Source organism: Armigeres subalbatus, chromosome 2 (genome assembly GCF_024139115.2).
Source record: "Armigeres subalbatus isolate Guangzhou_Male chromosome 2, GZ_Asu_2, whole genome shotgun sequence".
NCBI lineage: Eukaryota > Metazoa > Arthropoda > Insecta > Diptera > Culicidae > Armigeres > Armigeres subalbatus.
The window spans coordinates 74,793,723-74,807,479 of NC_085140.1; the positions used below are offsets into that span (position 1 = coordinate 74,793,723).

General features: G+C 40.2%; 1 protein-coding gene across 5 annotated transcripts in view; it reads left to right on the plus strand.

Moving 5' to 3' along the window:
- The window catches only part of LOC134209120 (PAN2-PAN3 deadenylation complex subunit PAN3), a 172,975-nt gene extending 166,468 nt beyond the window's left edge, over positions 1-6,507 (plus strand). For all 5 annotated transcript variants that reach the window (XM_062685101.1, XM_062685102.1, XM_062685105.1 and 2 more), the window contains 3 exons: positions 1,716-1,907; positions 1,971-2,133; positions 2,197-6,507. In XM_062685101.1, coding sequence (XP_062541085.1) covers positions 1,716-1,907; positions 1,971-2,133; positions 2,197-2,307 — 466 coding nt within the window. In that variant the 3' untranslated portion in view covers positions 2,308-6,507. The remainder of the gene's footprint in view (positions 1-1,715; positions 1,908-1,970; positions 2,134-2,196) is intronic.
- Positions 6,508-13,757: the final 7,250 nt, after the last annotated feature.

A 13,757-nucleotide genomic window follows, 5' to 3' on the forward strand; every position in this document is an offset into this window, starting at 1 on the left:
CTGCCTGAGTTTCAAGTTCTTCAACGAACGATCTCTTCACAGCTGGATCTTCTAGTCGGCGCGTTTTGAATCGCATTCCAAATTTTCTTGAGAAATTGATAGTTTTAGAAATTCCTCCTGCCACTGAATTCAAGCAATGCGTAATCGGATCTCGCCAATTCAAAGATGATGGTCAGACGCGATGTAAGCGCTGCATTTATTACGGACTCAAGAAGGCTCCGCCTTCATTTTCGGCTGATGTAGATGTGGATAATTTGATGTTCAGTTTGTCCATCACGACAGACCCACGTGACTTTGTGCACTGGTCTATGGGGAAAGAACGATCACCCAATCACCATGTCGTTATGGCCACAGAACTCTGCAAACAGCTCACCGTTTTCACAGCTCACTCAATCTTCGCATTAAAGTCGCCCATGTAGATCTTGATGTCACCTTTCGGAACGTCATCCACGACGGTTTTCAGTTCACTGTAGAATTTTTCTGGTCCTGTAACTCGGCAACATCGGTCGGCGCATAACATTGTATTATCGTGAGGTTCCTTACTAATTGATTCCCACTTAATGAGCGCTGCTTGTGTTTTGGGTTTAGTTTAGCAGGAAACTAATAGAGCAATACCTGTCCCGACGGTAGTTTGTGTTCTCCAAAGTTTGATCAACGGACTCCTCTCAGTCCTAAAATTCCGAACTTCATGCGTCGTGCATCGCTGGCGAGTTGTGCCAGCTCACCTATCTGAGCAAACGTTCAAATATTCCTTGTTCTAATTGGTGTTGCCATGCCAAAAGAGGTCACGGTCAGTTCTCGATCTTTCATTGACGTTTTTTTTACTTCCATGAACAATAGTTTTTGGCTATAACAGACGCTGTTGGAGCCGCAGCTCCTTGAAGAATAGACTTTTGAGTAGTCGAGTTAAATTTGATTGAATTTCCACCCAACACCTGTACTAGCTTGTACGCATTGAGCGGCACACGGTCGCTAAGTAGGGTCTGACACTGCGGATACATGCAGCTTCTCATAGAAGTTCAACAGAGCCCACTTTCAAACCCCATCGCATCCTAGGCAAGTCCCTAGGTCGTACTTCCTCACTCTAGCTAATATCATAAGGAAAACAGTGCCCATGCTATACTAAACGTAGCCCTTAACTGGCGGTCGATTGTCATCGGCAGACATGTGGTAGCGTGAGTATTGACGTGAGGTATTAATAGCGTGTGTATCAGATCCACTTCTAAAGGTCCTGGTCCAGAAATGGGTACTAAGCCCTATGGTAGATCGGCCCAGGTGCTTTTTCCTTCGTCGATGCGCTTCAACACCTCTGCCGACACTGACGGTGGTAGACAGCGGGTTAGCGGGTGTCTCTGTCCATTGCTGATCAAAATAACTACGAACGTATCAGATCCCGATAACTATCGAGGAAAATGCTGGATAACACTGCTCTTTTTTTTTTTTTCTTCCTAAACAATGGAGGGGGAATCTGCTCAACAGACATCCTGGGTTGACCAGGAAGTGCGGGGTTAGGGATCACCGAGGGAGGCAGGACTACATTCCCGACCCGCTAAACCGTTTCCATTGCCGCCAAGCCCATAGTCCCTTCGGTACAACCAGAAAGTAATGCTTCAAATATAATGGATAACACTGCTCTATGTGTTCACATTAGAGCTACAGCATTTAATTGTATACAATCAAAATCAGTGTTTTATTCATTATTATTTTTTCCTCAGATATTTGCTCTCAACGAGCAGTCGACGCTCGGTGACGGAGATCATGCCGATGATCGGAGCTCGCTTTTACGTGCAGCTTGATGCACTACAATCCCAATGTGATATTCAGGAAGACGAACTGGCAAGGGAGATGGAAAACGGTCGTCTCTACCGATTGCTGGTCAAGTTGGGCACCGTCAATGAGCGACCAGAGTGAGTATCATCAATCGAATCGAATAACGATGTGGCGTTCTAATTCAATCGTTTCAATACTAGACTTAACCTGGACGTCACGTGGTCCGAAACGGGCGATCGCTACATGCTGAAACTGTTCCGAGATTACCTCTTTCACACCGTCACGGAGGACGGCCGTCCTTGGCTGAACCAGTCCCACATCGTTCAGTGCCTCAACAAACTGGACGCGGGCACCATAGAAAAGGTAACAACGATAGTAAATTCTTCTTCAGTTTGTAATTTCAATTGATCGTCAATCACCCCTTAGGTTCAGCTGATGTCACGTGATGAACAATCAGTATTAGTAGTGACTTATGCTGAGCTGAAGCACTGTTTAGAGCAAGCATTTTCCGAACTGGCAGCGGCGGCCACCGTGTAATAGGAGGTTCGCGTCATACCCCAAAAAAAAGAAACAAAATCGAAAACTTAACTTGAGGCTCGAGAGATGTGTAATATTTTTGTCTGTGTATGTAGGAGAAAATGTGAAAATGCAGTTTAGTCAGCTGTTCTAGGCGATTATGATTATGATGATACAACAACCACAACAGCAACCAACAACAAACAGAAACAACACCCAACAGGTTTAATGTGGGAGAGAGAAAGCGAAAGAATGCAGTTTCTAATACAACTACTAAAAGAGGTATGTTCGTGATCTTATTTGATCTTATTTTTATACACATACACCCCGAAACCATAGAGATGAAACAGATGCAAAACAAAACAAAAAACAACAAGTAAATTGTAATAAATTGTATTGAAGCGAGAAGATTATGTAAAAAAAACTGTTAGAACAACAACAACTTAGAAAAGGCGACAAGCTTTTGCGGCAGAAAGTGAATCAAGAATTACTCTAATGAGAAAGCACATCATCATCAACATTGTGTGGGAATCCAATATTTACAATTCTACATGAAAAAAAGCCCACACCAAATCAGAATAGGAGCACACATACTCACTTTCAAGCGAACTGTAGTAGTAACATTGAGTAGAAACGAAAGAGAAGCGAAGCAACGATAAAGAACGAGATCGAGACAAGTCTAGAAATGGATCAATCGGTAAAGATTAGAGGTGCGTAGGTGTGGTGTTCAAGTGGTAGGATCGTTGTGTATCAGATTGGGTAGGTAAGACATTGAAAGTGCTTTTTTTCTTAGTTCATATCAAATTGTATTTGTAGAATTGTGATGTCCATTAACTAAAGTTTCGCTTATTGGAAAAAATAAATAAAAAATGGCATTTGATACGATAAGATGCGATATTGCGCTAAAAATCTTGAACTATCCTATTTTCGTTTTTTGAAAGAGATATATTAGGTGGAGTTTAATTCCCTAACGCTAATGTTCATCACTTTGCATTGTGATAGCTTCCGTGGGATAGTATTTGTCAAACAAAGTACTTAAAGACGGAGTAAAGTTGGCAACCAACAACCAGAGCTGCGAATTTTCAGTCTCAGTGAGTAAGGTTTGTACGATACTGATACCATTGCCTGTTCACACTCACTCCCTAGCAATGAATGGTTAGCAGTAACAGTAAGGAATAAAGTAAACAAAAGAGCTCTTTTCTCACCCCATGTACGGTGAGACTCGCTGATGCGTGAAAGTGTGGACCCTTTGTAAATGCATGGTGAATACTATCACTTGAAAGAAAAAGACAGGAAATGTGTCAGACGAAGCTGTAAGACGGTCAGCTTCAGCCCGCATTGTCGGCAAACTGAGTTTCAATACTAGCCTATTCATGCTTTGATTTCTAACTGAAAAGCATCATCGCAGGCAGGGATGAGCATTGAAAAATACAAAACAAAAGAATCGCACTCAGCAGGCGCTGTAGATAAATTGCACCACTGCCAACAATCACGTGTTTTGATGAAGAATTTGTGCTGCCGCTCGGTGTAGCAGCTACAATTTTGCGTAAGACGGAAAGAGACAAACGACACACCGTTGCGTTAACGGTGGTTCGATCGGTAGCCTCTTTCCTTCGTCAAAATTTTCTTGCACCTTAAAACATATAACAATGCTATTTTTGAAATCATTCCTTTCTAAATTTTATAATAACAAGAAATTTTCTATGGATTTAATTCAGGAATTTTTTCACAAATTATTCTGATGAAATTCCCGTAGAGGAAAAACCGGCGGAATTTTTTGAAAAATTCTCATATAAAAACTCTCTTATAAGTAATCCCGATAAAATCTTTGTGAATACACGCAAATTCCCGACAATTAAGCCGAAAACGTCCGATTTTCAAACATTTGAATATAGGTGCATGTTTTTAATAATGGAACAAATACCATATTTATCAAAAAAAATATACAATATAATTTATTTCATAAAAAATATGCCAACAAATCATTCTCTTCTCACCATTCAACATTATTTCAAATGCCCCATAATACTAATTTACAGTGCATACTTTTTTACATTGCACCTTCACTTTTGTCGAAGTTTATTATTACAAAATGGCCTTCATACGCATACCACATGACCTTATGCCATTTGGGCACAGACTTCGTTTCACTAAAAAAACTATGTAGACAATCGTTGACTCTTACCTCTTGATTCGGACATCATAATTGGTCTTGCAAATTAAAGAATAAAGAAATTCTATCAATCTGAACACGGGTTTTTCACTTTGAACACGGCACTAACAACCCACATGGTGGAACTACTCACACAAAGTCAAAATTTGCCCGGACAGCCGGTTATCTTATTTTCCGTGATGCGAGCTGATCATCTACTAAACTGAGTTAAGCAAATCAGAATTGTTTGTGATGTTATTTTTACTGCTATAAATTATATTTTTAGAGTTCTGTTTTGTGCGCGTCTTTATTTCCTGTTTATTGATCGACTAGAAATTAGAATATTATTTGATATAGGATGGTAGTAATTATTAATATTATTATTATTTTGCTAGTACATAAGTCCGTAGTATTTGAAGTTTGAAAAATATGAAGCAAAAATGAAATACAATAAACAGACATGAGATATATTTTTAAAATGGAAAACAGAACGTACGATACGCAAAGTAAAACACTCACACTCTTTCCGCAAGGAAAACACAGCCCCTCCCTTCCCCCATACACGCATACACACTCACACTAGATGGTAGGAAGCATTTCTTGGTTTTCTCATCGATGTCTCTCGTTATTATTGGGTTCGTGCAAAGTAGGCGTGTCCCGTCGATCGGTTTTCCGATCCTTTTCCAATCGCTTTTCAGTTCTTCCCGAGTACTGTGCAGTGCATACAAACAAATACAAGCATTTCCGGCCAGCCTAATGTTGAAACTGAAACAAATCCGTACTGTGCAAGCGTATAATTTGCTCTATATTGAAAGCTTTTTCGAGTAGAAAATAAAATTATAATGGCAACCAGAAGTGAGAGATACTTTTAAACGATCCTTACTATAGTGGGCGAACAGAAGAAATGGAAAAAATGTTAATCCTTTTAGTGGTGTTTTAAAAATATATTAAGAAGATAAATCGAAAAAGTGATTAGATCGAAAGTAGGAAATATGAATAAAAACGAATCAGAATCAAGAGTAGGCAAACATATTTGATAAAAGAATCAAGGGAAAGTAAAACAAACAGAAAAATATCTCAACTGATAGAAGACGACAAATGTAAACCAGAGTAAACCAATAGATGTAAATGTGCAAACACAGTTACGCTAGCACTCATACAGACACCTTTTATGTATTAACACAGGGAAGCAAAACTGAATTAAATTTCTATACAGAGCAACACGGGGAGAACTGGGACAAAATACGTTGATTGTGCACGAATATAAATGCAAAACAAATGAATTCATATTCTTCCTGTGGGTAAAACAAACATAAACAAACTTCAAAGAGTGAATGGATGAAACCAAGGTAGCAAGGTAGAAGAAAAAGAATGCAAAAAACACGAGATAAATGTGAGTTTATATGGAGAAATGGAGAAAGACTTTTTACTGTGACAAATAATATTTAAACGAGATGCAGAAACAAAACAAATGAAACAGAAGTAAACAAGAGAAACCGAGAAGATAAACTTATAGACGCAGAAGAGATATATTTGTAATAAAAAAGATGAAAACTACAAAAAAGCACAAAACACAAAACGTAACCACTCAGGCCGAAACACTGGCAACCCCGACACAGATGGTTGACGTGTGGTTGGTTCAACACCTTGATCCTGAACCTTACATCTGCGTGTGCAATGATTGTATATAATGACTGATCTCACGAAAAATTAATCTCATAATATTTTTTCCTGTCATGTCTTTTTTGTTCAATATTATAATTTCTGTTGATTCAGATTTATTTTATTTAAACCATTTCCAACAATGTCCACATAGATACTCTCATTTTTAAAACTATTTATATTGTTTTCCTTTTATGATCAACCACACGTAGAAACGGAAAAAATTACCCCATCAGTGGTAAAATGAAGGAGTGGTTTACGAAGAAATTACTGTAATGAGAGAAAAAAAATATAAAAAGTGAGAAAAAGCCTTACAAAAAAATAACAAAACAGAAAATCGGACAAACATTGCTTGTGTCAGACCAAAAACACGAATAAAAGACAAAGAAAATTTTATGTTTCATAAACTTTGTTCGAGTTATTTCTTTCGCGTTCATCCGAACTCCCTTATAACGGCCCACCAAAACCAAAATCCTTTACCTAGAGCAGTACCAATACCCCACCTCCCCCTCCCCCATGGAGCCAAAGTCTTAGTCCGTGAACGATGCTCGGTTCTGGAGACGGAAGCGAAACGCTCATGTCGACGGGACAAGCGAGCGTGGGCGGAATCTCTGGCCGACGAAGGAGCGAGAGCCGCAGCAACCGGGGACATTCGCATCCTCTACGATATCTCACGACGCTTAAGCGGAGTGAAGACGAATGCGACGATGTCTGTGTATGACGCGAATGGTCAGTTATTGACCGACCCAACTGACCAGCTGAAATGCTTGTTCGAGCACTTCGAACAACTTTTTCAAGTGTCAGCCAGGTCACCACCACCTGGGCATGATCTGCCTAGGATCAGACGTATAACACGCGTCAATATCGAAGCACCATCACTTTCCCGATCGACTAGATGCAAGGTATCTTAGTGAAGGTGCCCAAAATGGGTGACCTGACTGTATCCGATAACTGGCGAGGCATTATGTTACTGTGTACGGTCTCAAAGTTCTTTGCAAAGTTATCCTAGCCCGGATTCAGGAGAAGATCGATGCGACTCTCCGGCGGCAGCATTCCGTGCCGGAAGATCCTGTTTGGACCATATTGTCACGCTCCGCATCATTCTGGAGCAGGTCAACGGTCAAAGTTCCTTTACTTGGTATTCAACGACTACGAAAAAGCTTTCGACCATCTCAATCACGAGAATATGTGGGGCGCCCTGAGACGCAAGGGGGTTCCTGAGAAAATCATCGGCTTTAGCGAGGTACAGTACGAGGCCTTCTCATGAAGAGTGCTGCACAATGGGGTCTTGTCCGACTCTGTCCGGGTCGTAGCTGGTGTGAGACAAGGATGTATTCTATCACAGTTACTGTTCCTCATCGTAATCGACGAGATTCTGGTAGGTGCGATTGACCGATTACTGAGCAGGGGCCAAATCCCTCGGAGGAAATCGGTTGCTGCAGCCAAAGCAGGAACGGGAAGCAACAGAACCAAAATCCTTTCAGCGACCAGGCGTGCAGCGGCTGCCGCAATCCTCAGGCAGGTCTCTGAAATGATGATTCAGAGATGGCAAGAAGCAACAAGATAACCGAGTTCAAAACTTTTCATACATCTCACCGGAGACACTAAAATCAATGAAAGTGCTTCCATCTGTTGCACAAAAACTCAACCATTAATACTATTTTTGAAGATTTTTTGTTTATCGTGTTTCGAGAATGTAAATTAAAAAACCACCAACGTCAGTAACAGTTACTCGGCAACACCATCTGTGTTTGTTTCTTTTTTCTGAAACGAGATTGATTCGTGACTTCTGTTTAGACCGTTTAGACATATTTTTCTGATAGCTTTTTTCTGTTTAGACATTGTTCTCCCCCTCAACGATAACAAGTCGCTCCATAGAATTAATAACTCGCTCCACATCCAATCCGTAATCATGATCATGGGCCAAATGCTTGTCGCGAGTTTTCCTTGGATTTTCGTGTATTAGCTGATCGATGTCGACATTTCCCAATTCAACTTCTCCAGCAACATCAATTTCGTTATCCTCATATTCGCGGTCTAAATCCAATGGAGTTGCTTCTTCGATCGATGAAACATCTATTTCCATCGAAGTTGATATTATTGCTGCTGGATTAGCCGATAAAAGCGAAGGAGCTGCGAAATTCTTTAAGCTAAAATTTATTGAATAACTGGACTTTGTTATCATTGTGCTTATAAACATACCCTTGAGATTTTTTTTTTATTTCTTTATTAAAGAGGCTTGCAGCCCTAGGCTGGCTCACCTCTGTAACAGTTGAGATTTATTTCTGTGATTTGTAAAACGGTTTGGACAAAACTCGATCCAGGGTCTCACATCCCTAAATTTATTATACGCACTTCATCAAATGAGAATAAGATGGGTAAACAGCATATCCGAAACAAGTTCAATATGAACTGCTTTTGTTGTTAGACATACAAATACAGATATCATAGCAAAAAAATAGTTAAATTTACACGACATGTAAATTAGAAATAATGTAATAATAAATTGATTGAATCTAGAGTTTGATTGAAAACTAAGTGAATCATTTGTTTGAGAAACTGCATAAGTCCATTTTACACTATTTCGAGAAAACAACAAAAAATTGTTTTTGAACAAATTTGCACCGAATCTCTCGATTTCTTCGATACAGATCAATAGTTTTTAGCAAAACTCAACACCCTGGGGCACTTTCAGTGCAAAAAATGTAAGCAGTACTCCATAATTGCTCTTCAAAGTGCGTGCACTGCACATATGTAGTTTCTCAAACAAACGAAGGAAATTTTATACATTCCTAAACATTTTTTTTCTTATTTTTGCCAGAATACGTATTTTTGAACGAGGATTCAGAATATATAAAAATCTCAGTTTAGCCAAAAATGTTACATATGCAGTTTCTCAAACAAACGGTTCAAGTAGATTTTATAATTCTCGCTTAACTTTTCAAAAGGACCTAAGTAACATTTTTTTCATGAATTAATTTGAGTCCTGCAATCAAAAGCTTTCATGTTTTTCTGTTGATTGCGCTATTCAAATTAATTCTTGAAAAAAATGTTACTTAGGTCCTTTTGAAAAGTTAAGCGAGAATTGCTGTAATAATTGTCCTCTCTTGAGCCTCTTCCTATCATGTACTTCGTCTTCGACGTGTTGATGACTAGTCCAATCCGTTTAGCTTCGCTTGTCAGTCTGATGTAGGCTTCCTCCATCCTCTCAAAGTTACATGCCATAATATCAATGTCGTCAGCGAAACCAAATAACTAGACGAACTTCGTGAAAATCGTACCACTCGTGTCAATCTCTGCCCTTCGTATTACTCTCTCCAAACCGATGTTGATTAGCAGACACGAAAGACCATCACCTTGCCGTAACCCTCTGTGCGTATCAAAGGGACTCGAGAATGCCGCTGAAACTCGAACTACGCACATCACCCGATCCAACGTCACCGGGTATCCGTTTTCGTACATTAGCTGCCATAGCTGGTCCCGATCGATTGTATCATATGCAGCTTTGAAGTCGATCAATAGATGACGTGTGGGCACGTTATGTTCGCGGCATTTCTGCAATACCTGACGTATGGCGAACACCTGGTCTGTGGTAGAACTGGTAGAGTGTGTGAAGCCGCTAACTGCTAACAGGAAATTCCCCATTGCGCTCGCTGTACATGCTGATGGATAACACGTCTTACCTGCTGGATGCTTCCTCACGTAATGGCGTCTGGACGTTCGCTCTTTGTCGTATATGAGTCTGAGTCGATATAGAGACTTCAGAATATAGAGTAGCGAATTGTAAGTTATGTCGCCTCACATTTCCTCCTCCTTCTGTAGAAAAAAAAAGTTGCATGGAAATGTACATCTAAAAAAAGTTGTACCTACGCCGACATAACTCATGCACATATTCCTACGTCAACATTCTGATCTAACCCTTTGAAAAAAAAAGTTGGCCATGGCCTCGAAAACTTTACTAAGACAAAAACTTAGCAACCCAATAACAATCTTTGAATCATTTTCAATTCGAAGCCGAAACTAGAAGAACGTGTCTATCAAGACGGAGAAAAAACGAAAATACCCCTGTGAAAAAAAAAAAAATCCGCTACAGCGATAGAAAATACAATTACGTTAACTAAAACGAATCTGGTTTACTGTAATTACTTGACCATACATATATTAGAAAATATACATAAAATTATTCCTCTTCCAGGAAGCGGACGTATTCGGACAGATAGAATGGGGCCCTATTCTCCCTCGGTGCACGCTGTGAAGCATTAGGGGAAGTGGGGGTAACACGCCCATAGGGGTTAAAACGCGCCACCCCTGAATAAGGTTAAATATCCCCATTGTGATTATTTTAAATAGTCTATACGATGAATCAATGAAAAATATTGCCATTGGATACATCCCAAGTAACAATTTTCATGCTTGTTAGATTTATTTAATTCTTATAGCGGATTTATGACAGCAGTCACCATGGCTAGTTGCTAAGATTTATTAGCGATCTTATTGCTATCAATAAACCTCTAATAAATCTATTCGAAAAGCTTCAAACGTCAAATGCCGACTGGTCTTGTTAGCAGCTCTACGGTTGTAACGAAGAGCATAATAAGTCTAATTTTCAAAGCTCGGTCGAAGCCATAATTTTGGGTCGTAATGTGGTCTAATGAATAACCCCAATAAGAATATTCCTTTTTTTTCCAAATTTCCTTTTTTGCGGGCGGCTTGAAACGGATTTTTATATACTCTTATAAGAGGTTTATAGTGGTAATCTAGAGAGGGCCACTTGGACATATCTTACTCTTATAGTGGTCATCAGAAGGTAATCCTGTAGTAATGGGTTTTATTGTCAGTTCTTGTAATTCGATCTCGAAAACCATTTCTAGAGCGGAATAAAACTTGAAATGTTACTTGGGATATATTTCATGATTTTTCTCTAGTTACACATGAAAAACTCGAAAAAATGATTTTTGCGTGTTTTGATGCAATTCTAGCTCGGTGAAATTTAGTCTTTCTATCGCTGTTATTCATTGGTAAATTGAAAATTGAGCCATGAGCCATGCTGTTTACTCGTGTTCTTTATGTTCCACACGAAATCGTCGTCAAAATTGGTCTTAAAACGATTTGATGGGCCTTCAAACTTCTGAGGTCGGTGTGGGGCAGTACGCCCATGCTCATTTCGTATGACCGAAACAGCTGAAACATTCGGTTAATTGCCTTAATGTAGGCAATTAAAATGAAAATCAGTACGATAAACACATGCGCGTTTTAACCCATCCACTGGCGCATCTCACCCCGCATGGTTTCAAAATCAATATTTTTCGGGTGCTTTTTAAAAATCAAATTTTTGTGCAATAAAATGTACAATTAGATATCTGTCATCGGTAGTCAGTCGCAGATATGCTGTTCTTTAGTATGCGCTGATGAAAACTGGCTGAAATTGTGGTTTTCATTGATAAAAATGGCATTTTCCTTAACGTGGGCGTCCTACCCCCAGTTCCCCTACTGGTCATAGGATTGTCTGAACTTGATTGCTGCTCTGTTCCTTTTGTGCCTTGCCGCCACTGCTGGACTTTTTTTAGTTGCGACACGTGACGCCGAAGTTGGTGGCCTTCGGGGTCATAGAGGATCAAATTACTGTTGCGCTCCTCAGATACTACGTATCTTCTCATGCCAAATCTGCTGTCACGCTCTGCCCTCTATTGGCGTTCGATAACCACCGATAACCACGTCGAATGTCCTCTCTTTCTTTTGATTTCAGTTTAGCCTCGCGGTCTCGTGCATCCAAGGCGTATTCGTCATGGTTTGATTTGCCGGGATAAAGAAGTGGCAGTCCACGTCTGATCTTGCGACCCGAAAGCACCTCCTCGGGTGGCCACTTTCTTACCGTATGGTCCGCTGCATTGTATGCTTGGACCGCTGCCTGTAGTTCTTTCTGGTAGTTCGATCCAGTGGACACAGCAGTGCACATGGCCTTGTTCACGACTTTCATGAATCCCTCTACCAAGCCATTTTGCTGTGGGAAAAAAGGGGTGGAAAATACAATCTGGATTCCTCGATCTGAACAATAGCGAGCATAGTCGTCCCCATTAAAAGGCGGTCCATTGTCCGACTTTATTGCTCGTGGATAACCCTCTCTATCGAATATTTAATTCAATATTGCCTGGGTGTACTCAAACTTTGTTGATTTAACAGGCTGAGCTATGGCATATCTAGACCTTAGATCTATTACGACCAAAATAGATATGTTTCCGAACTTTACATACGGCCCATTCAAATCAATCGCAATGGTATCCCACACTATTTTCGGTGCAAATATTCTTTGCATGGGTGTTGGCCTTTCCGGTCTGCCATTAACGGCACAAGACGCACATGATTTGACCCACCTCTCGGCGTCGTTAGTCATACCTGGCCACCAAACACGTCTCCTTAAAATGATTTAATATTTAGCTTCCTACGGGTGGCCAGCATGGGCGATTTCAAGCGCCTCATTACGAAGAGTTTGAGGTACGACCACGCATCCGTTTTTGCTCAGTATTCCATCTTCATATCGGAGATCATTTGAGATGGCCTAAAACTTTAGCACCTTTTTCGGCCATTCTCCATTATCCAGAGACGTGATCACCTAAAACAAGTAGTTAAGTAGTTAAGTCTAACTACCATGAAAAATGAATTAAAAGAAAAAAAAAATACCTGAAGTAGGGTAATATCGATTTTGGTTGATTCTCGTATTTCATCCTCAGTGAGGAATTCAAGTGACCCTCAATTTGCATGACACACTTCCAATGGGCTATCTTCTTCATTGAACGCCTCGTCCTCTCCATTATAGAGACGTGATGAAGGGTCCGCAATATTATCCCGACCTCGGATATACTCAATAGCATAATTATAAGGGCTAAGGCGCAAAGCCCAACCATCCGCTCTACCTGTCATAAGACGAGTTATGACAGGTGAAAACATTCCACTAAAAGCTCAAAATAATTTTCTTATCATCCGCTCTAGTTAGCGCCCTTTTTGATTCTTCACGAGCCCGCCTCAAAATAAATGCCATTCTTTGTGCATCTGTGCGAAGTACAAAATGCCTCCCCAACAGGAAATAGGAGAAATGCTCCACTGCCCAAACAGCACTAAGGGCTTCTCGCTGATTTTGGGCATATTTCCTTTCTGTAGGGGTCAATGACTTTGACGCAAAACTGATGATACGATTAGTTCCGTGTTCGTTTTGCTGAACCAGTACTGCTCCAAGAGCACGTGGTGAGGCATCCGTATACAAGTAGGTACGGTCATATTCAGAAAAGTAACCAAGGGACACAGTTGAGCTAATAATCCAATTTTTGATAAACTCGCAAGCCTTTACTTGATCTTTTTCCCAACTCCATTTTTGTGACGATGCCACAGCCCACAGAGGGCTGGAAATATCGGCAAAATTTTGAATGTGTGGGCTCACAAACGACGCTAGTCCAAGGAAACTTCTAAGTTCTGATACAGTTGTCGGTTGCCTGAATGTTTGTATGTCCCGAACTTTAGATTCTTCAATGTTAAAACCATTCTCATTCAGTAAAAACTAAAAACTTTATATGCGTTCGATCGAACTCTCATTTCGCCGTGTTCAATGACAGATTATTGCAACGTAAGATCTGCAAAACGGTAGAAACTGTCCTTCTCAGCTCTT